Below are 23,046 nucleotides of genomic sequence, written 5' to 3'. Positions count from 1 at the left end.
GAAAGCCTTTCAAAAGTACACCTCAAGTCCTGTGTCCAGTTCTGGGCCCCTCAGCTCAGGAAGGAGATTGAGGTCCTGGAGCAGGTCCAAAGGAGGCAACCAGGCTGGTGAAGGGACTCGAACACAGACCCCATGAGGAGAGGCTGAGGGAGCTGGGGGTGTTGAGGCTGGAGAAGAGGAGGCTCAGGGGAGACCTCATCACTCTCTCCAACTCCCTGAAAGGAGGTTGGAGCCAGGGGGGGGTTGGGCTCTTTTGCCAGGCAACTCTCAGCAAGACAAGAGGGCAGGGTCTCAAGTTGTGCCAGGGGAGGTTTAGGTTGGAGATTAGAAAGAATTTCTTTCTGGAGGGGGTGATCAGGCATTGGAATGGGCTGCCCAGGGAAGTAGTGGATTCTCTGTGTCTGGAGATATTTCAAAAGAGCCTGGATGTGGCACTGAGTGCCATGGGCTGGGAACCGCAGCGGGAGTGGATCAAGGGTTGGACTTGATGATCTCTGAGGTCCCTTCCAACCCAGCCAATTTTATGATTCTAAGTCAGTGAAAAACAAAAGTAGATCTGACTCCTCACACCAGTGGCTTACAAGGAGTGCAAATTAAGCAGCACTGAAGATTGTAAAGGTTTCTTTTCTAAATAAGCTATTTTCTGCAGTATCAGAAAAGGATGGTTTGGGTTGAAAGGTCATCCAGTTCCAGAGCCCCTGCATGGACAGGGACTCCTCCTCCTACTAGATCAGGTTGCAGACAGCCCCATCCAACCTGACCTTGAATGTTTCCAGGGAGGGGGCATCCAACATCTTTCTGGCCAAACAGTTATAGCATTCCACCACCCTCCTTGTTAAAAAATAAAGATAAAAACCTATTCTGAATCCATCCTCTCATTGTTTAAAAAACCCTTGTCCCACTGTTACAGGCCCTACTAAAAAGTGAGTCCCCATCTTTCTTGTAAGCACCCTTTATTTACTGAAAAGCTGCTATAAGGCCTCCTGGGAACCTTGTCTCCTGGCTGAACAACCCCAACTCTCTCAGCCTTTTTCACAGGAGAGGTGCTCCAGCCCTCTGATCATCTTTGTGGCCCTCATCTGGACTCACTCCCAACAGCTCCATGTCCTCCCTGGGTTGTGGCCTCCAGAACTGGGCACTGTACTCCAGGTGAGGTCTCACACGAGCAGAGCAGAGGGGGAGGAATCACCTCCCTTGACCTGCTGCTCACCCTTCTTTTGATGCAGCCCAGGACACAGTTGGCTTTCTGGGCTTCAAGCACACACTGCTGGCTCATATTGAGCTTCCCATCAACCAACACACCCAAGTCCTTCTCAGGGCTGTTTACAATCCATTCTCCACCTAACCTGTAATTGTGCTTGGGATTACCCTGACCCAGGTGAAGGACTTTCTGCTTGGCCTTACTGAACTTGATGAAAGTGTCACAGGCCTACCCTTCAAACTTGTCAAGGTCCCCCTGGATGGCCTCCTTTCCCTCCTTCAACCACACGACACAGCTTGGTGTCATCAGCAGATCTGCTCAGGCTGCACTCATTTCCACCATTCAAAGATGTTAAATAGTTCTGGTGCTGATACAGAACCCTGAGAAATGCCACTCATCACTGATGCCCACTTAGACACAGAGCACAACCATCCAGCCTTATCCACTGAGAGGTCCTCCTGTCAAGCAGATGCCTCTCCAATTCAGAGACAAAGATGTTGTGCAGTACAGTGTCAATGCTCTGCACAAGTGCAGTTGCTCTTCCCTTATCCAGCAACACTGGATAAGTGGATGTACAGCCCACTGTACAATGCATCCAACTTTTCAGGCATGATTTGCTGTTAGTGAAGCCATGCTGGCTGCCAAAACCCACCCTATTTTCCATGTGCCTTAGCACAGTTCCTGAAAGGATCTGCTCCATGATCTTGTCAGGCACAGAGGTGAGACTGTTCAGCAGTTTATTTGGTTTGATTTTTTTTTCCTTTTTAAAAATGGGGGTTATGTTTCCCCTTGTCCAGTCAGTGAGAACTTCACTGTACTGCCATGACCTCTCCAAAATGACGGATTGTGGCTTAGCAACTTCACCTGCCAGTTCCCTCAGGACCCACGGATGCATCTCATCAGGTCCAATAACCTGTGCACCCGTAGGCTCCTTGCTCTTGAACATGATTTTCTACTACTGTGGGCTGATCTTCATTGTCCCAGTCCCTGCCTTTGCCTTCTGTGATTTAGATGATGTGGCCTGAGCACCTTCAGGTGAAGACTGAGGGAAGAAAAGTACTGAGTACCTCAGTCTTCTCCACATCCCAGGTAACCAAGTCTCCACTTTCCTTTCACAGAGGTCCCACATTTTCCCCAGTCTTCCTTTTATCACTGACATACCTATAGAAGCTTTTCTTGTAGACTTTGGTATCCCTGGCCAGATTTCATTCTATCATAGTTTTAGCAATCCTAACTTTATCCCTTGCTGCTCAGACAATTTCTCTAATTCTCCCAAGCCACCCATCCTTATTTCCACCCTCTGTCAGCTTCCTTTTTGTGTCTGAGTTTGTCCAGGAGCTCCTAATTCATCCATGCAAACCTCCTGGTCTTTATGCTTGACCTCCTCTTTGTTGGGATGCACTGCTCCTAAGCTTGGAGGAGGTGATCCTTGACTATACACCAGCCTTCTTGGGCTCCTCTTCTCCCCAGGGCTTTAGCCCACAATACTCATCCAAACAGGTCCCTGAAGAGGCCAAAGTCTGCTCTGTTCAAGTCCAGGGTAGCAAGCTGTGTTCCCTCCTCTCTGCCCTAAGGATCTTGAACTCCACATTAATTACTAAACCTGTAAAAGATTTTCAGTAAGGCAAGTAGTCCTCGTGCACAACTGATCACACATCATACAACTGTGAAACGAAATGAAAGGAAGAACAGGGCCATGCTGATGCATAGCATGGACAGGAATTGTATTTAAGACAACACTGGGGAGACCCTTCAAACTCCAGCAAATAGACAGTTAAAAGCTTGGAAGGGGTTCTCTTATCTATTTTTAACTTCCCAGTTCACACATTTAGAACTCACCCTGGAGGACAGCCCATGAGCTCAGAGTCAATATGCTGTCACAGAACCCCCTCCACCCTCCCCATTGTCCTTGAAGAATAGGTATGAGGCCTTGGAAGTTCAGGGACAGGATAATGTAGTGACAGAGGTAGACTTACCTACTGAACCACCTAGGACTCGTCAGTCACCCCGTGTCCTTAAGACTTCTTCAATCAAGAAGGACAGGAGAGTAGTTGTGGTGGGTGACTCCCTTCTGAGGGGGACAGAAGGCCCCATCTGTCGACCGAACCCATCCCACAGGGAGGTCTGTTGCCTCCCTGGGTCTCGGATTAGAGATGTTAAAAGGAAACTCCCTAATCTTGTGGGTTCCTCTGATTACTATCCACTGCTGATTTTTCAGGTTGGCAGTGATGAAATTATCTCAGGAAATGTAAGGACAATGAAAAGGGACTTCAGGGCCCTGGGACGGCTAGTTAGGGGATCTGGAGCGCAAGTAGTGTTTGCCTCCATCCCTCCTGTAAGAATGGGTGGGGAGGTATATAGGAAGAGTTTACAGGTCAATGAGTGGCTAAGAGACTGGTGCCAAAGACAGGGTTTTGGTTTTTTTGATCATGGAATGCTGTATGAGACACCTGGCCTGGTGGTGGCAGGTGGGATGCACCTGTCCCAGAGGGGGAAGAGGCTTTTGGGGCAGGACTTAGCAGGGCTCATTGAGAGGGCTTTAAACTAGATGTGAAGGGGGAAGGGGAGAAAACTGGGTCTGTTAAGGGACAAACATAAGAATGAACCAGTGTCCGAAGGCAGGTGGTCTAGGGAGGATTTAGTCCCACCAGTGTGCTCTGCTTGTTTCCTGAAATGTCTGTATGCTAATGCACGCAGCATGGGGAATAAGCAAGAAGAGTTAGAGGTCTGTGTACGGGCTAAGGGTTATGATCTGGTAGCGATAACAGAGACATGGTGGGATAGGTCACACGACTGGAATGTGGCCATGGATGGTTATGTGCTTTTTCGGAAAGATAGGGTAGGGAAGCGAGGTGGTGGAGTTGCTCTTTATGTGAGGGAGCAACTAGAATGTGCTGAGTTTTGTGCAGGGGGCTGATGAGGGGCAAGTTTGAAAGTTTGTGGGTAAGAATTAAGGGGCAGGCTGGTGTGGGTGATACAGTTGTGGGGGTCTACTACAGACCTCCTGATCAAGGCGAGAAAGTTGATGAGGCCTTCTACAGGCAGCTGAAAGTAGCCTCACAACTTCAATCCCTAGTCCTCATGGGTGATTTTAACTACCCTGATATCTGCTGGTTGACTCACACAGCCAGCCTTTCACAGTCTAAGAGGTTCCTCCAGTGCATTGACGATAACTTCTTAATGCAAATGGTGGACAAGCCGACTAGAAGAGGAGCGCTGCTGGATCTTGTACTAACCAACAAGGAGGGCCTTGTTGAAGCAGTGGTGGTCAATGGCAGCCTTGGCTGCAGTGATCATGAGATGGTTGAGTTCAGGATCCTGTGTGGAAGGACCAGAATGCCCAGTAGGACCAGAACCCTGGACTTCCGCAGGGCAAACTTTGGCCTCCTCAATCAACTGTTAAGAGAAATCCCATGGGACAGGGCGTTAGAAGATAAAGGGGCTCAAGATAGCTGGTCAATATTCAAAGACCACTATCTGCAAGCACAGGATCAGAGCATCCCTATGGTTAGGAAATCCAGTAAGGGAGCTAGGAGGCCTGCATGGTTAAAAAAGGAACTGCTGGGAAAACTTAAGTGGAAAAGGAAAATCTACAGATCATGGAAGGGGGGGCTGGTCACTTGGGAGGAATACAGGACTGTCGTCAGAGGATGTAGGGAGGCAATTCGGAAAGCTAAGGCCTCCTTGGAACTTAACCTTGCAAGTCAGGTTAAGGATAATAGAAAGGGCTTTTTCAAATACATAGCTAGTAAAACTAACACTAGAGGCAATATTGGCCCACTAAGGGATGAGATGGGAGCCCTGGTGACAGAGGATATAAAGAAGGCAGAGGTGCTGAACACCTTCTTTGCCTCTGTCTTTACTCCTGCAGGGTTTCCGCATGAGCCCCAGATTCATTTAGCCCCAGAAGTAGTCGAGATAGATGAGGAGCTTGACATAGTAGATGAGGATTGGGTTAGGGATCAGCTGAGTAATCTGGACATCCATAAGTCGATGGGTCCAGATGGAATGCATCCAAGGGTGCTGAGGGAACTGGTGGAGGTCATTGCTAGGCCACTCTCCATCATCTTCAGTAAGTCATGGGTAACAGGAGAGGTGCCTGAGGACTGGAGAATAGCAAATGTCACTCCAGTCTACAAAAAGGGCAAAAAGGAGGACCCGGGTAACTATAGACCGGTCAGCCTCACCTCCATCCTGGAAAGGTGATGGAACAACTTGTTCTTGTCGCTATCTCCAGGCATATCAAGGACATGGGGGTCATCAAGAGCAGTCAGCATGGTTTTATCAAGGGTAAATCATGTTTGACTAACCTCATAGCCTTCTATGAGGAAATTACTAGGTGGATAGATGATGGAAGAGCGGTAGATGTGGTTTATCTTGATTTCAGTAAAGCATTTGACACCGTCTCTCACAGCATCCTTGTAGATAAGTTGACCAAGTGTGGGTTTGGTGATCAGGTAGTGAGGTGGATCAGGAACTGGTTGAAAGGAAGGAGTCAGAGAGTTGTAGTCAATGGGGCAGAATCTGGTTGGAGGTGTGTGACTAGTGGAGTCCCTCAGGGGTCGGTACTGGGACCAGTGTTGTTCAATATCTTCATCAACGACTTGGATGAGGGTATAGAGTGTACCCTCAGCAAGTTTGCTGATGACACTAAGCTGGAGGAGTGGCTGACACACCGGAAGGCCGTGCGGCCATTCAGAGAGACTTAGACAGGCTAGAGAGTTGGGCAGAGAGAAACATGATGAAGTTCAACAAGGGGAAGTGTAGAGTTTTGCATTTGGGGAAGAACAACACGATGTCCCAGTATAGGTTGGGGGCTGACCTGCTGGAGAGCAGTGTAGGTGAAAGAGACCTGGGGGTCCTGGTGGACAAGAGGATGACCATGAGCCAGCAATGTGCCCTTGTGGCCAAGAAGGCCAATGGCATCCTGGGGTGCATTAGGAAGGGTGTGGTTAGTAGGTCAAGAGAGGTTCTCCTCCCCCTCTATTCTGCATTGGTGAGGCCACACCTGGAGTATTGTGTCCAGTTCTGGGCCCCTCAGTTCAAGAAGGACAGGGAAGTGCTTGAAAGAGTCCAGCGCAGAGCTACGAAGATGATTAAGGGAGTGGAACATCTCCCTTATGAGGAAAGGCTGAGGGAGCTGGGTCTCTTTAGTTTGGAGAAAAGGAGACTGAGGGGTGACCTCATCAATGTTTTCAAATATGTAAGGAGCGAGTGTCAGGGAGATGGAGTTAGGCTTTTCTCAGTGATTACCAGTGATAGGACAAGGGGTAATGGGTGTAAATTGGAGCATAGGAGGTTCAAGTTGAATATTCGAAAAAATTTTTTTACTGTAAGGGTGACAGAGCCCTGGAACAGGCTGCCCAGGGAGGTTGTGGAGTCTCCTTCACTGGAGACATTCAAAACCCGCTTGGACACGTTCCTGCGCGATGTACTCTAGGTGGCCCTGCTCTGGCAGGGGGGGTTGGACTAGATGATCTTTCGAGGTCCCTTCCAACCCCTAGGATTCTATGATTCTATGATTCTATGATCATTTGTTGTTTAGATTATTATTACTGTGTTCCTATTGATGGTTCTGTAACAGACACAGCCCAACAAAAAAAAAAAAAACCTCCAAGATCACTCAACACAACTAGCAAGGCAAAAACCCAACAGCTTCCTGACACTGAACACACAAGAAATGGGAAACAAGCTTTGCTGGAGACACATGTGCCTTCTATACATGTACAAGAGCAGGGAGTTAATGAGTCTTAAATACCAGAAATAAGAGCTAATGCCAGTACTCTACCATAATAACAGAAAAATTATCTTAAGAAAATCATATAGCAAAATTTTACCCTCCAGAGAATCTGGAGACAACTCTAAGATATAAATGTATATATGGTCTGGATAGGATGAAAGGGAAACTCAAATATATTTAGTAGTAACACTGAATATCAAAACTTCTTGATTTAACAACACATATATGACCCTATAGCATCATTTATATACAGCTACAGCAATTACATGAGTCCTGTGATGATGGCATTCATTAATTGGCCCCAAAGGGCATTCATCAACATCTCACCAGAAGAGACTAATGCTTTTGTGACACAAGGTCTAAGATGGTACAGGAAACAAGAGAGCAAAAGCAAACTTTCCTCCAACAATAAAACATAACAATTAATAACCTAAGTTTAATAAAATAATAACAAAACATAATTAATTAATAAAAAAACACATTTTTTCCTCCTCAGAGTCCATATGCCTAAGAACACACTTTCTTTCTGTCATTCTTGAATTTCTGAAGCTAAATGTGCAAAGAAAACCAGCAAAGGTATATTGCCAAACTATTTAATTGGAAGCACATTATTTTTTGTCTCTTCAGACTACATGCACATCAGCCAACACTCCTCTAGAATTTGATACTATTAATTAAAACCCTTAAGAATTAAGGGTTGGACTTGATGATCTCAGAGGTCCTTTCCAACCTGGCTGATTCTGTGGAACTCTGATGGTATGGAAGGATCTATCTGCCACATAACCCAAATCAAAACAAACACACACCAAAACAGCCAGTGGTCCCAGGAAATCCATAAAATTAACATTTCTAGTCCTAACTTATATTGCACACTGATAAGACAGCAAAATTCAAAGCTGTTCTAGGGCAGGATGGCAGAGCTGTAAGCTACTTGGTCTGAGATGGTTCTGAACAGCTGTGTCACACCACCTGAGGTCCACAAGACATTAAGGAATGTCTGTTAAATCAGAAAGAACTATTGGGGAAGCAATTTTCCAAGCTGCCTGTAGGTGCAGTCCATTCTCTCACTCCAGTAAGCACTTTATCTGGAAAAGCATGTCTGAGAAGCTTAAAAAACAAAACAAAACAAAAAGCAAACCTAGGCAGAAGAGGTGAAAGAGTTCTTTGAATTAAGAGATGCTGAAATACCCTGTACTCAAAGGATGCTACAAATGCAAATCTGGTTTGGGGCTTTTTTTGAATTTCAACAAAACCCCAAAGATTTGGCATTCAACAAAGTAACTGCTACTGCATAAACCCATAAAATTTACTGCATAAGATCAGTAAGAATGGATCAAATGCTTTCAATCTTCTGGTCAGATGACATGAAACACACAGTTATCTGTAGGGCATCAGCACTCTGTTCTTGTATCATCCATATTTGTACAATTACTCTCACAGCAGCTAGAAAGCTGCCCTCTCACTGACTTAACTCTTGCAGGGACCAATCCTAGCAACTCAGCTGCCCATGACACTGAAGATCAACACCAGAAATAAAGACAGCCTCGAGCTTTTTGTCACTGCTCCATGTAACTACCCATGTGAAAGTGGCAGAGACAACAGCTGCTGTTATTCTTATAAAACCAGTGACAATCAATAGATACTGAAACTGAAACTGCTCACTGGAGAAGTGAGAGATCTGGATGAGAGGAGCAGATCCATCCAGTTCCTTGCAGCAGACCAGAGTAGCACATTTTTTCTGTCAGCAACTAAAGAACACACCAGAAATGTTTATAATCAGAGGACCCTCTGACATAAAATTTATAGACAACTTCAAGCCCAGGGTTAGGCACAGAAAGTTAACAGGTGCTAAGCTGGGTCTAGGTAAAATATTCTGTAGGTATCTCAGGGACAGTACCTGGAACTTCTCTGCAGACTTGTCAGGACTTTGCCAGTACAGTTCAGTTATCAGTGTTAGATGTGTCTAACATTCTGTGATATCAGAACTGTATGTGCTGGTCTGGAAATCTCCCCAGTACATTCATGTGTGTAAGGAACTGAACAGCACTGAGATATTTTTAAAACCTTAGCTGACATATGTAAGTATTACTCAAGTGAAATTGGATGTAACCAGCAGCTCCTGGAGTCAGAGATTAATTTATGTGAAGTCACAGTGATACAGGAGTAAGAAAAGCAGTGAACACCTACACTGACATCACCCCAAATACTGATGACATCATGAGACCTCCAGCCCCCAAAATGATAGATTTGTGTCAGGTCTCTGAGTAAAAGCACAGTCAATGTAAGGTTGTCATGGATGGCAAAAACACCTAAGCTTACTCAAAGCAAACTCAGCTCAAATCCAGCCTAAGCTAGTAACTAAAGGAAGTGCTACACAAACATAGCTATAATATCTGAGGTTCAGCTTTGGCCTAAAAGTTCATTTGCTTTCACACACTGCTCTTCCAAGTTAGTAAGTCCTGCTGGAACCAAACATGCAGAGCCAGCTGCACCAATCTTCTGAAGCTTGGAGAGGGGACAGGGATATCCACAGGGCTCTTACGTTTGGAACAATCCTCTGAGACTTGTTATCAGTGCTATCCCTGCTGGGACAGGAGCACACTGCCTCTGACACACAACTGAACTTCATGTACCTTAAGCACACAGAAGAGCAGTGACAGGATGGCTAATCTAGCTTGACTTCCTTTTGTGCTATTCTAACTTCATTTTCCCAATATAATTCCTTTACATCACAAAAAAATCTGTATACTTAGCCTAGAATATGTTGCACAAACTAGATGTGCAAGCTAGTGCCTCAAGTGAGGGAACAGTAAGTTCAGAACTAGTTTGGGGTTTTTTTTTTTAATTAACTACAATCCAACCTTGATGATAATCCTAAAATTGAGGTGACAAGAGTGCCTCACAAAATGCACACCTGTGGTAAGCACACTGAATAGCTCAGTGACACCCTCACTGAACAGATGGCATGCCAAGGAATTTGATTTGTGGCTCAGTGTCATTACGTGCCACTGCAAACAGAAAAGCTTTCACACATAAAAATGCTTTTAATGCTTTTTAGGAATTAAAGTAATTCCTGTTACAAATCACACAGTGTTTTGGCATTTGATTCTAACATCAATACCCGGGCAGCAACAGAGAGTGAATAATAATAATTTCCTCTAACTTGTGACTACTTTATACATTGTATCATGTGATGAGTGCAGCCACAAAAGGATTTTCAGAAGTAAATGGAGAAAACATGAACTAAATCAACCCTTTTAAGTGAGTACTATCACACAGGCTTTTATATCCCTCTCTCCATGATGCACGGAGTTTTAAGCCATTCCATTATAGAAAGAAATAGCTCCAGAGCTTGTAACTGACTGCAGAGGTTGTTTCTATTCTTGCTTCTCACAACAACAAAGCTCCCTAAAAACAAATCTTATTTCAACCCGTTATCTACCTCTGTGTTGTGTCAATTTATTTCTGAACAAACAAAACCAGTATTTGCTCAAGTCAGTTTTTCAGAAGTGATCTAGAAAGTTTTCTCTGACTGCCATGGAATAAGTTGCATCCCAGGCTACTCTTATCAAGCAACCCCAAAAGAAACACACATATCCAAACCAAACACACTTATCCAAACCAAACACACTTATCCAAACCAAAGCATCCCTCTAAAAGCCCCGTAAGTAGTGCTCCACGTAACCAGCACTTGAAGATCTTGGTTTTAGTTCCTGAATCTGTGCTTCTGTACCCCCACATGAAGCCATAAAGAGCCTTCACTCTTAACTTGGCTAATTACTCCTCCCACACCACAAACCTGGCTTTGACAGTACAACATTTACATGCATGGGTACTCCAGAGACACCAGCACTATGTATGATGCCAGGTATTTGTTCTGGACCATGTTCCATAAATGCTGATGCAATCAACTTAAGCAACGTTTTCCTGTACCATTTAAAAAAAAATAATCCACGTGCATGTATTTCAACCTAAACAGATGGAAAACTAGACAACTCTACAGCCTCAGGATTTTATTTCCCTCTGTACAACTTACTACCAAAGCAAGTTAGTTGTGTTCAGGATGTTTGCTGTACTTAAAACAAAAAGCTCTCTCTTCCTCAGGCAGACAAAGGTCTTTTTCTACAATGAGAAGAACACCCCAATACACACATCCCAACTGCTCCCGACACAGATGATTCATTGACTCTTTTATGCACCACACGTGTCTTAGGCTGACTACCCCAGCCCACACCAAGGATATTAACTCCCCTGCCACGACACCGTCGAGTCGAAAAACGTTTGCTCGCATCATCGGTTTCCGCGACGTAAAAAAAAAATAAAAAAGAAAGAAAACCCCACGCACAGTCTCGAAGCGGCTGGCACCGGCCCAGGGCTCAGTTTTAGGCTCGGCCGCAGGTTCCCCCCGCTCAGAGTGAGCCCCAGCCAGACTCCTCTCGCCTCCCCGCGGGGCCTCCGGGAGGCGGCGGGTGCTCCCACGCTTGGCGGGCGGGAGGAAGGGGAAGGCCGCAGCCCGCCCGCTCTCCCAGCCGCTCTCCCGCCAGCGCCGCCCCGAGGCCGCACTTCCCGTCCCACCCCGCCACGGGGCCCACGCCACCTCCGCGGCACGGTTGAACCCACCGGCGCCTACCGCGGCCTAGAGGTGGCGGGGACGCGGTCGAACCGGGCTGGGCCCCTGCCCGGCCTCGCCTCTCCCTCCCCCCCCCCCCTTTAGCTGTGTCTGAGGCGCAGCTTCCCCCTCTCCCCCTCACCCCACCTCAGCCCCTTCTCTTCCTCTCACCCCTTCGCTGCGGAATAGGAGCCGCGTCCGGAACGCCGCCGCGGCTCCTCCGAGCGTCGCGGGCCGGGGATGGTGCAGGGGGACGGCGTTCGGCCGCCTGAGGCCCGGTTCGGAGGCCTCTGGGCGCCACTAGGCCGCGAGCACACCGCGCCGAACCGACACCGCCGACACCGCGCTGGGTCACGTGAGCCGCCCCTTCCGTCAGCGGCCCGACCTGCACCGCGCCCCGACACCATAGAGGCGGCCGTGACAGAGCGCCCCCTGCCACAAGCAGGGAGCAAAGGCGCCCGACCATAGAGAGGAGGAGGCCAGAGCGGCCGTGATAGAGGAAAGGGCGGGCGGGCGGCTGCCGCCATGTTTGCTGGGGGCAGGAGGCTGGGGCTGGGTCGGGGCTTCGCCATCTTGAGGGCAAATCCCGTCGTTTCGGACTCCTGAGGGCTCCGGCGTGAGTGGTTGGAAGCCCTGGAATGCCTCCCGCTGCGGGCGAGCACCAGCGCCTCTTCTGGCGGCTGCAATAACCCTCGTGCTGCGGAATCATGGAATGGTTTAGGTTGGAAGGGATGTACACAGATGATTGAAGTCCGACCCTTCTGAAGTGAGCAGGGATGTACTCAGCGGGATCAGGATGCTCAGAGCCACATCCAGCAAGTTGCAAGTTAAGCTATAAGCATAGTGTTAAGTCTTCTTTCACAATGGAAAATCAGCACTTCCAGGAAAGCCTTTCAAAAGTCAGTGAAAAACAAAAGTAGATCTGACTCTTCACACCATACAAGGGGTGCAAATTAAAGCAGCACTGAAGATTGTAAAGGTTTCTTTTCTAAATAAGCTATTTTCTGCAGTACCTGAAAAGGATGGTTTGGGTTGAAAGGTCATCCAGTTCCAGAGCCCCTGCATGGACAGGGACTCCTCCTCCTACTAGATCAGGTTGCAGACAGCCCCATCCAACCTGACCTTGAATGTTTCCAGGGAGGGGGCATCCAACACCTTTCTGGCCAAACAGCTACAGAGTTTCATCACCCTTATTGTAAAAAATCTCTTTACTCTGAATCCATCCTCTTCCTTTAAAAACATCACCCTTTGTGATGTTACAGGCCCCACTAAAAAGTGAGTCCCCATCTTTCTTGTAAGTTCCCAGCTTTCTTTATTTACTGAAAAGCTGCTATAAGGCCTCCTGGGAACCTTCTTGTCTCCTGGCTGAACAACTCCAACTCTCTCAGCCTTTTCCTTCATAGGAAAAGTGCTCAAACTCTCTGATCATCTTTGTGGCCCTCATCTGGACTCACTCCAACAGCTCCATGTCCTCCCTGGGTTGTGGCCTCCACAACTGGACCCAATACTCCAGGTGGGGTCTCACACGAGCAGAGCAGAGGGGGAGAATCACCTCCCTTGACCTGCTGCCCACCCTTCTTTTGATGCAGCCCAGGATACAGTTGGCTTTCTGGGTTTCAAGCACACATTCCTGGCTCATGTTGAGAAAAGCTGTATCTGATGAATAAAATAAAGATTTACAGAGTAAAAAGACCAGTGTCTCAGGCAAGATGGGCTCATCAAGATGTCACTGTGCTATAAAGAAGTTGGGCCTAGCCTGGGACAAGTGGTATTTTCCCTGACCTATTTCCAGCATTTAGGCTACATGAAAAGGCAGTTTCAAAGGTGCAATTCATCATGCATTACAGGCATGACAGTAAATGGTGTGGTTACCCCAATGATGGCAACCAAATGGAAAAAGGAAGAGAAAATGGAAGGAAAGTGGTCTTAGGGATGATTCTGAGGTAGACCACAACATGAGCATATGTGCACAAGGCTGTTTAAAACCATTTTGGATCATAGAATCATAGAACTGGCTGGGTTGGAAGGGACCTCAGAGATCATCGAGTCCAACCCTTGATCCACTCCCCCCGTGGTTCCCAGCCCATGGCACTGAGTGCCACATCCAGGCTCTTTGGAAAGATCTCCAGACACGGAGAATCCACTACTTCCCTGGGCAGCCCATTCCAATGCCTGATCACCCTCTCCAGAAAGAAATTCTTTCTCATCTCCAACCTAAACCTCCCCTGGCACAACTTGAGACCCTTTGTGCCCTCTTGTCTTGCTGAGAGTTGCCTGGGAAAAGAGACCAACCCCCCCTGGCTCCAACCTCCTTTCAGGGAGTTGTAGAGAGTGATGAGGTCTCCCCTGAGCCTCCTCTTCTCCAGGCTGAACAACCCCAGCTCTCTCAGCCTCTCCTCATAGGGTCTGTGCTCGAGTCCCTTCACCAGCCTGGTTGCCCTCCTTTGGACCTGTAATTTGTAATACCATAACTAAAAGCAGCCTTCAAGTGTACAGTTTTAATAGCACAAAAGGCAGGATTACATTTTGTTTTCCCTTGCTCACACCCTTTGGTTCTTTTCTTTATAACATTGGCTAAATACAGAAGCTTAGAGGAAGATCCCTTAGATCCCAAACTCCCATTGATTCGGTTCAGTGAAAGCTGAATCATCTGTTGGCTATTCCTACAGAGGTCAGCTTGGCATCTAAGGGATCTAACACAATCAAATGACAGGGAAGACAGTTACTGTGCCTATCTTCAGTCATTCATCATCCCTCAGCTGCATAGAAGAGAAATAGATAAACCACATACGTGCCTAGTTACACAGGTGTGTATATATATGTACATATATATGTATATATATTAGAATCTAGTAGAATAGTACTTCATCAATACATCTGAATTCTGACAGGACCTTGGACACTCCTAGTGTTAGAAACTTCACTGATGCCTCATTTTCATAGTAAAGGGGCCTGGTTGTTTTGGTTTTGTGTAACTTTGATGATACTTCACCTGAGGAAAGGTAAACTTGCTCTCACTGCTATCCATGTGGAAATCCAGAGATGTAGTTTGGTTCCCCCCTCAAAATTATTTGTATGCAACCAAACCAGGGGAAGAAACAACAGGGCACTTTATAGCTGCCTGGCTATGGTTCTCAGTGTTAAGTCCTCTGGAGTGACACAGTGCATCACCTTCCTTGGCTGAGGTAACCATTAGTATCTGAACCAACCATTTACCCAGAACTCTGGTTGGTTTAGAAGACGAACTGTGCACGTAGCCTAAATCACACTTCTGTATACACGTACAGCCCAGGAAAAATCACTGATGCTTTTGTTGCAGCACCCTGCCCTTTCCAGGCAGCACCGTGACCCCAGTGCTCACTGTGCTAACTCCCTCACCGCGGGGCTTCTCTGAGCATCCCTGTGCGCACCCACCGCCAGTCCCCACAGCTCCAGTTTCTGATGGACATTCTACCATTTCTCAGGCAGTCGTGTGCCTCTATTTCAGACCTGTTTTCTCTTTCAGCTAAACAAATGCCGGCCCTTCACCCATGAGTCGTAGAAAAAAACCGCGGCAATTGCAGCAGCACTCCCGGCGGGCTCCGTTTGGACCTGTGCGGCACAGGCGGGCCGGGTCCTCAGCGCTCTCTCCGGCTGATACCCCAGCCCTCTGATTTGCCAGACCTGGAGGGCTGGGAGAAGAAGAAAAGAGCTTGGCTACGGATTCCATCCCTCAAACACCCGCTGGAGGCTATCCGTACTCCTCTGGCGCAGGGTGGGCTCAGGGGAGCCGGTCAGGCCCGGACGGATGGAGACACCCTGAGCCCGACAGCCCCGAGGGAAAATAAAAAGGGAAAAAAACACAAACTTCATGGGCTCTCAGCCTCTCTCTGCTCCGCCTCACTCCGCCCCGGGATCGACGCTTTTGCCTCACCGCCCCTTCCCGTCCCGTCCCGGGAACTACACCTCCCAGCAAGCGCCGCAGCGGGGCCCTGCGGGGACGGGGCGGCTCTCCGTCAGGCAGCGCCGGTACTCTCGGACTACATCTCCCAGCCTGCCAGCGCTGCGCTGCCCCGCCCGCCTCCTTCCCATCTCTGCCAGGAGAAAATAACCCTGAAGTTCCCCGCGATCAGCTGATCCCGGCTGGCAACGAGGGGAGCGGGCGGAGGGCGGCGGGGGCGCGGGTCCTGCCGTGCCCTACCAGCCCTCCCGGGTGGCCTCGCCTGCATGGTCGGGGTCGCCGCTCCGGCCCCTGGGGGAGGAGAACCGGGACACCCCCCCCCACCTGCCCCCCCGGGAGCGGAGAGGGCGGGCGGTGGGGAGGGAAGGAGGAGGAGGAGGAAGCAGCCGCGGGCCGGGACCCGACTCCTTAGTCACTGGCTGCCGGTGGGAGGAAGGGGAAGAAAGGTGGCCGCCGGCTTGTAAACAATAGCCCGGCTCACGACGCCCGGTGCCGCGACGCCTTTGTTCCCCGCTCCGGCCCAGCCGCAGACTCTCCGCCCGCTGTCGCCGCTCGGTAAAAAGAAGCCGGCGGCTTTCCCCCCCCCTTCCTCCCCGGACGCCGCTTAAGCACAAGCCGGCGCCGCGCTGGACGCAGCCCCCAGGTAGGTGCGGGGTGCGGGCGGCGGCGGCTGCCACCGGCGTTACGTAACCGCGGGCGGGGGGCCGCCCGCAAAGCCCCGCTTCACCCCCCGCCCCCGGCCGGCCCAAGGGGCGGCCCAGCCGCCAGTGCCGGCTGCCGCGGAGCCGGGTTCTCTCCTCCCTCCCGGTGTCCGCCCCGAGCCGCCGCTCCTCTCTAGGTCCGCGGAAACGGCTGGCGAGGGTCAGCCAGGAGCGGGAGCAGCTCTGAGCGGGCTGGGAGGGAGCGAGGGACCGGAGGGGAGGCGGGCGGGGGCCGCTGTGGGCAGGCGAGGCCGGGGCCCCGCAGCCGGGAGGCGGCAGGGAGGGAGACAAAGGCGGCTGGGTGCGCAGCCTGCCCTTAGCGGGCGCTGGTCCCGGGGGCCCGCTTGGCAACTTGGGTCGGAGAGAGAGAGAGGAAAAAAAAAAAAAAAAAAAAAATCGGTCGCCTGCCAACCCGGCCGCGGTGACCCAGCGTTACTACTAGAAGGAGCGCACAAAGAAAAGTGGATTTTTGTTTATCTGTCGGAGCACATCAGGAAATTCTCAGCAATTAAATACTGTGAACTCTGAAGGAGGAGCTTAGCTGGGGAGTAAAAGCAGAGAATTTTCTAGTATCGACACGGTCCTGTGTGTATCCGTACATGTATACACACTTGTGCAGTTCTCATGCCTCTTTTTTTTTTTTTTTCCTCAGTATCATCACCCTCGGATCTCTGCTTCAGGGAGATACTTGCCCTGTCTGCTGAAGTACACCGGGCTCAGTGTTTGGGTCTTTTTCTCATCACTGAAATTAAGTTCTACAGCTAACTGGAGAAATAATGTGTACCAGTGTATGAGTGTAACCACACACGAAGCCAGCCACTTTGTTTAGAGAACAAAACCTTCACCTGTGCGTAACAAGACTCTTCCTGGGAGGCAGATTAGGGTGTGAATCTTGCAGAAACATCTGTTAATTATTAAAAATTAAGTGAGGACACAATTCCTGTTGTGTTTCTTTCCCCCTGAGAAAATCCTCAGTTTGCAACTGACTCTTACAGAGATCCTTGTTCAAAACAGAACCAGGAGGGGAAAATAGTGCTTTAAAGAAACCTGAAGATGAGTGCCCACACACAAACTGCAGAGAAAGGACAAAACACAACACTCCTGTGCCAGGAAAGCTATGTTTGCAGTGGGACAGATGAAGCAATCTTTGAGTGTGATGAATGCAGGAGCTTACAGTGCCAGCGCTGTGAGGAAGAACTGCATCAGCCGGAACGGTTACGGAACCACGAACGGACCCGTATAAAACCCGGCCATGTACCCTACTGTGACTCCTGCAAAGGTGCCAATGGGAACATAATGCATGCCAGTATGACAGGCTCAAGGCAGATAGCAGCAGTGAGGTGCCAGGTGTGCAAAATCAACCTCTGCGTGGAGTGTCAGAAGAGAACACATGCTGGGGGGAACAGAAGGAAGCACCCTGTCACCGTGTACCATGCTGGCAAAGCCCAGGAGCAGGAGGAGGAGGAGATGGATGAGGAGACCAAGAGAAGGAAGATGACAGAGAAAGTTGTGAGTTTCCTCTTGGTGGATGAAACTGAGGAGATTCAGGTAAGAACTGCTGTGGTGTGTTTGGATGGGCAAGATCCTTTAGTCCCTTACTCTAACAGGCTGCTGTGATGCACACTTAATATTTGAAGTGTGACTGGCAGCAGTGGTAACAAAATAAGGATACCCAGTTTAATGCACTAAGTGAGCATTTTGGGACAAAAACACAGTGTCTTGGAGTGGCTTTGCTTATGAGTTCTTCAAAAGGTCAAGTTCATTAAAACCTTATGTGTGGCAAGAGCCTCCTCTAAGAGGCTTGGTAAGTGAAGCTGGTGAAAGAATTGATTCTGTACTGACACACACAACTAAGGTAAGAGCTCTCTGTGCAGGATGCTGATGATTCCTGAACAAAACCAAAGTGAGAGGGTGGCTGTAGATATCTTGCTGGTAGCCAGTCTACCTCATGACTCGGAGCAGGCACTGTACCAAGCAGTTCTAATGCAACACCACAGACCTTTGCTACCTTTCTTTAGTATCAGTAAATCATCTGATTTTCAGGAATAGGATAAAGTAGAAGTAAGGGTCCAAAGTCTTCCATCCATGTCCTATAGACATTGTTGTTAAGCTATATTGCTTGTCACAAATACTATTCCACATTAGCCTTTTGCTGAAAGAGGACAAAATTGGACATTAGTTTGGAGGAAACCTGCTGATAATAGCAATAGAAATACTCGTTGAATAGGAACTATCTCTCAGGAGGCATTATTTTAGAAAGCATGTAATGTGTGCAGTTAATTAACTCTTCTGTTTGCCCTTATGTTTAGTGAGCATAAGCAATGTACTAATATAAAAACAACAATGTGTGAAAGTCACAGAGTAGATTCAGCTTCACATTCTGGTTTCCAGTTTGCATCCTTCATGTTAAACTCCATTCAGGAGACAATGAAAGAAAATGTGTAGTCACCTGAAGACTCAATCTTATTGCTCTTAATTGAACATATTCATGCTACCAGTGGTAAAAAGAATTGTGATGATAATCTGATTGCTGGTAGATTAGCTTTTTGTATCCATGGTAGTAACAGTCAATGTGTCTACCATGCCTTGCAAGGGAAAGTGTCTTATCTATACTACAGAGAAGTGCATACATAGATATATGCTGGTATTGTACCATATTGTAGGAGTCACAATTTGGTCAGTTCAGATGTACTGACAAATTCTCACAGCTTTTGGAAGGGAAAAGGAGGAAAGGATGATGGTCTTTATGATGCACTGGCATAGGAAACACACTATGCAGGACACAAGTGGCTGTAAACTGAGTGATTGAGTTTCAGGTGTAGAAGCTGTCCTTAATTTTGTATGCCTCTCCTAAGCAAGCAGACATTTCCTTTTCAGCCATGGCAGATACAAACTTCAAGGTACAAACTTTTTGGTAATCTTCATCTAGCCACTAGAGCAAGTTCTGAAATCCCTTGGAAGAGGGTTGCCTTGGAAAGCTGCTTACAGTCTGTGGCTGTGTGTGGTTCTACCTACTGAAGTTACTTTATACCTGTGAATCTCTAAGACTTACTGAGACAGACTTTTGGGTGCCTCTTGCAGGCAAGTGCATTGCTATGTGAATGTCATGGACATTATTGGGACATAATATTGGAGGACAGTGGGGGTCCATTGTCAGATCATAGCAGGATGATCAGAACTGAGTTGAAAATGCTCTCTAAAAACCCATCTGGCTTCACCATCAAGATGTTGAATCAGAGCTCTTCCATCTTGAGTGATCTTTCCTTCCTCGTAGCTGAATACTTACATCTCGTAGCCAGTGTCAAAGCAGTTTGAGAGTTTTCATTTAAAATATTTTCTGGTGGCTGGACCAAGAGTGCTTGGTATTATAGTGATATTTCTGTTAGTGAGCACACAGACCTTTATTCAGAGAGGGCTGTCAGGTGACTAGCTAGCTTTGAAGGCATCTTCTGTAGCATCTTTTGCTCAGCTGCTAGAAAGTGATCATCAGTCTTTTTTTCTTCTTGTCATTAGCAAGATTATTGCTGATTACTTGGGAATAAATCCATAGAGCATTCTTTATTTAAACCAACTTTTTGTCCCAAAATGCCAAAGTGGTAATAACTTGAAATGCAGAGATTCAGGGTTTGAGGGTGTGTGGCTTTTTAAGCTTGAGCAGACTGGAGGAGGATTTATCAGAATTATATAGTCCAACTATCTCTAGGAGTCTGTTTTCTGACCTGTGGAACCTGAAGATTGTTGTGTTAGGAAACGAGAGGAAACTGCTGGTTTGCTGTCAGTGGTAGATTCTGCTGCAGCAATGTTAAATGCTTGTCCTACAAAATTAGTCAGAACAATTTATGCTTCTGAGCAAATGTGATGGATTGAAATACTCACAGATGTAAATGTGCTTACAAACCTCTAACTTGAAAGTAATTCCTTGAGATGGCAACATGAGACAAAGAGATTTCTTTAGTTTCCTTTGGAACTTGGAGCTGTTAAGCAAAAGTGGTTAAGGTTCATCTTAAGGTTGTTTTTTTGGAAGTGGTTGCTCTGAAACTGAAGGACATTTTATAGCATGTAAGCAATAACTGAGCTTCCAGATCCAGAAGGAGTGTGGATGAATCCATAAGGAGCTGTGCCTGAGCAAATGAGTTCAGCTGAGAGGGGGAGAGTCTCAGCTTAGGCTCAGCACTGCACTGATACAGCTATGATAATTCTGGGATCTGCATAATTGTCTTTCTGCCATGTTGTGCAGATGTGCTGGCCTGCTCAGAGCTGGTTTGAAGCTTTCTGTGCTTTGCAGGCACAGCCATAAGAAGAGAAAGCTGAGGACTTGTGGTTCTTTTGAATCCCCCTTAGTTGGGAACGGTCCCGTTTTAACCCACTGCTCATAAAGCAATTGTTTGTAAAGAACTGATGGCAGTTTAAGTTTAGGTCTGTGTCAGACAGGCTTCTCTCATGTTCCTTGTAACAATACTGTGTCTGAGAACCCCAAAAAGAGATTTGTTATCTCGTGTTAAGAAAAGGCTGCTAAAGGCTAAATGCAAGCTTGCAGTGCAAGTCTGGAAGAACCAGAGAGAGAGGCTGCTCCTGAGGGAGCCCAGCCCCAGCTGTCTCACATGCCATGCAGCATGTCCTGTGACTCTTGTGAGTCACTCTTCATCCACCTTGACCTACACCACAAAGTTTTCTTCCTTTGTTCCAGGACTTAGCACCCCTCGTGAGATCATACTGATGATTTCTATCAGAAAACAGCATTTGTCAACATTTTGCAAGCAGGCATTACATGCAGCTCAGACCTCATTCTAAGTACTTTTCATTAGGTTGTACACGTTTTCTTTTTATGCAGTATTAAACTTCTGGCCTTAAATACCACATATGTAAAGCTAAGACTTTGATCAAATTGGTCCTGATAACTGCAGCATCTCTTATCAGCTGGCTCTGACATGGTCTTATTTTCCTTGCTCATCTCTATTCAGAATGATACTGTGGGGATCACTTCCTCAGTCAATTTCTTTGGTCCTGTCACTGCTCTTGTTACATCTTCTGCATCTTCTCTTTGCCATGTTAGACTCAAACACGTGTCATCTTTTTTTATGTGTGTAAATCCCCCAGCTGAATTTCTTGATCTGCTCTGTCAAGATGTCAGCTCTCCTTTCTTATCTCTAACTTGCTGAAGTTCAAACAGTTTTGCTGTTACAAGTGCTGCTCCTTCAGCAAAGGAGACACTTCCCTTAAGAACCTACAGAATCAATTCATTGATCTTGTTTAAAACTCCTCAGCACTCGTGGATCTGTTAAGAAAAACACAGCAAAATGCAACTATAAAAATATGAGTCAGGTAAGGATAGTTGTTTCAAGTCCTGATACTATCTCACTGTGTCTTGAACTTTTCCTGTGGTCTGTATCTGTTTTTGTATTTTTATGCAGTTTCTGGAGTACTACCCATTTTTGCTTTGCCTTTATACATCACCTTTGCAATACAGCTCTTTAGTATAAAGCAGAGAGGTGTGTATCAGTTGCATTGTGAACTCTATTTACTACTGCTTCTGAGGTAAGGGAGAAGAAATGTTTAGCAATGCATAGCAACAACTTGGGGACAGTTTTTATCTCGAGGGACAGATGTTGAGAGTTCTCACCACAGGATCAGAATTTGGTTGTAGTGTCACCAGTGGCTTCTATGATAACATTTGATCCAAAGCTGTAATTAAGGAGTTGGTGCATTTACTTTTATATAAAGTAGAGAAAGCCTTTCATGGACCCCTGAAGATAGGAGACTTGTTTGATTGTTATTACTCTTGCCTTAAGGAATTGACTGATCTTTGACCAGAGACTGGCTGCCACAAGAAATTACCCACTCTCTGGGTTACAAAGAGAAATGAAAGGTACTAACTTTGTAGCCTGCCTCACCAAGGAGACAGGAAGGAAGGAGTTTTTCCTCTAGCTAGTCACAAAAATAATAGTCCCAGCAGCACAATTTTATGTAGGAATAAGGAGCATACACTTATTACTGGGGCTACCCTGAGGTACCCACTATGATCTCCTTTTCTTCAGTTAGCAAGGTCCCTTTTTTTTGTCAGTAGACATCTCAACTTCCTAAATCCAGCTCTGTTCCTTGAGTTCTTTATATTCCTACTGGCAGGGCTAGGCACCTAAAGGATTAAGCTCTACCCAGCAAGTATTGAGCAGCATCTGTATAACAGTTTGCAGTCAGTTCAGGTGATGCAGGATGAGCTGTAGCCCTTATTTAAATGCAGGCCAATATATACAATGACTAAAGAACCAGCCTGGAACAGCACAACACTCCTTGTGTCCTCCTCTGGTCCCTCATGTTAAGAAGTTACAGACACAAAGTGATAACTCTTCAGGGGTGCTACCTGCTTTGCTTTTCTCACACCCACTGTAAAGCTGATCAAAGTACTGTAATTTTTCCTTATCACCTACTGATTTGAGCCTGGCCAAAGTCTAGGGATGAGAGAATGGAAAATGACTAGGAATTCTTTTTCTTGTCATGTATTCATTGTCAGTCAGTGCATGCTAATGATGTCTTCTAAGAGATCACATTCTCTTAAGACTTACTGCTTGCCACTGTAGAAAAGGATTTGTAGAGCAAGTAGTATTAGTTCCTATGACACTTTTGGTTGGTTTTAGGGTAGCACAGTTAGCTGTAAGCTACTGGGAATTTTAGTCTGTATCCTGTAAACTGAAGAGTCACAGCTGGTTATTTGCCATGGATGTAAAAGAGGAAGAAGTGTAGAAGCATCAAAGTTTTTTAGATCAGTGTGATCTATCAGATCAGGATATGTAATTTCTCTCTCTCATCACTGTTGCTGCACTGTTAATGAGTTTTCCTCCTCTGTGATTCAAAGAGGTT

The 23,046-nt window shown here is 47.1% G+C and overlaps 2 protein-coding genes across 5 annotated transcripts in view; one reads left to right on the top strand and one right to left on the bottom strand.

The window, feature by feature from the left end:
- Window positions 1–11,928, bottom strand: part of RBM25 (RNA binding motif protein 25) — a 36,047-nt gene extending 24,119 nt beyond the window's left edge. Inside the window, exon 1 of the mRNA XM_030451940.1 lies at window positions 11,722–11,928. The gene's annotated coding sequence lies outside the window, so the exon portion shown is untranslated. The remainder of the gene's footprint in view (window positions 1–11,721) is intronic.
- Window positions 11,929–15,633: 3,705 nt separating this feature from the next.
- ZFYVE1 (zinc finger FYVE-type containing 1) overlaps window positions 15,634–23,046 on the top strand; it is a 28,590-nt gene continuing 21,177 nt past the window's right edge. For 2 of the 4 annotated variants that reach the window (XM_030451863.1, XM_030451862.1), the window contains exons 1-2: window positions 15,661–16,133; window positions 16,844–17,739. In XM_030451863.1, the coding sequence (XP_030307723.1) occupies window positions 17,245–17,739 (495 nt within the window). In that variant the 5' untranslated portion in view covers window positions 15,661–16,133; window positions 16,844–17,244. Of the gene's footprint in view, window positions 16,134–16,843; window positions 17,740–23,046 lie in introns of all 4 variants that reach the window. The other 2 variants (XM_030451860.1, XM_030451864.1) reach the window with 2 other exon arrangements.

The sequence above is a fragment of the Calypte anna genome, chromosome 5A (genome assembly GCF_003957555.1).
Source record: "Calypte anna isolate BGI_N300 chromosome 5A, bCalAnn1_v1.p, whole genome shotgun sequence".
Taxonomy (NCBI): domain Eukaryota; kingdom Metazoa; phylum Chordata; class Aves; order Apodiformes; family Trochilidae; genus Calypte; species Calypte anna.
This window is presented reverse-complemented; position numbering and strand designations above follow the sequence as displayed.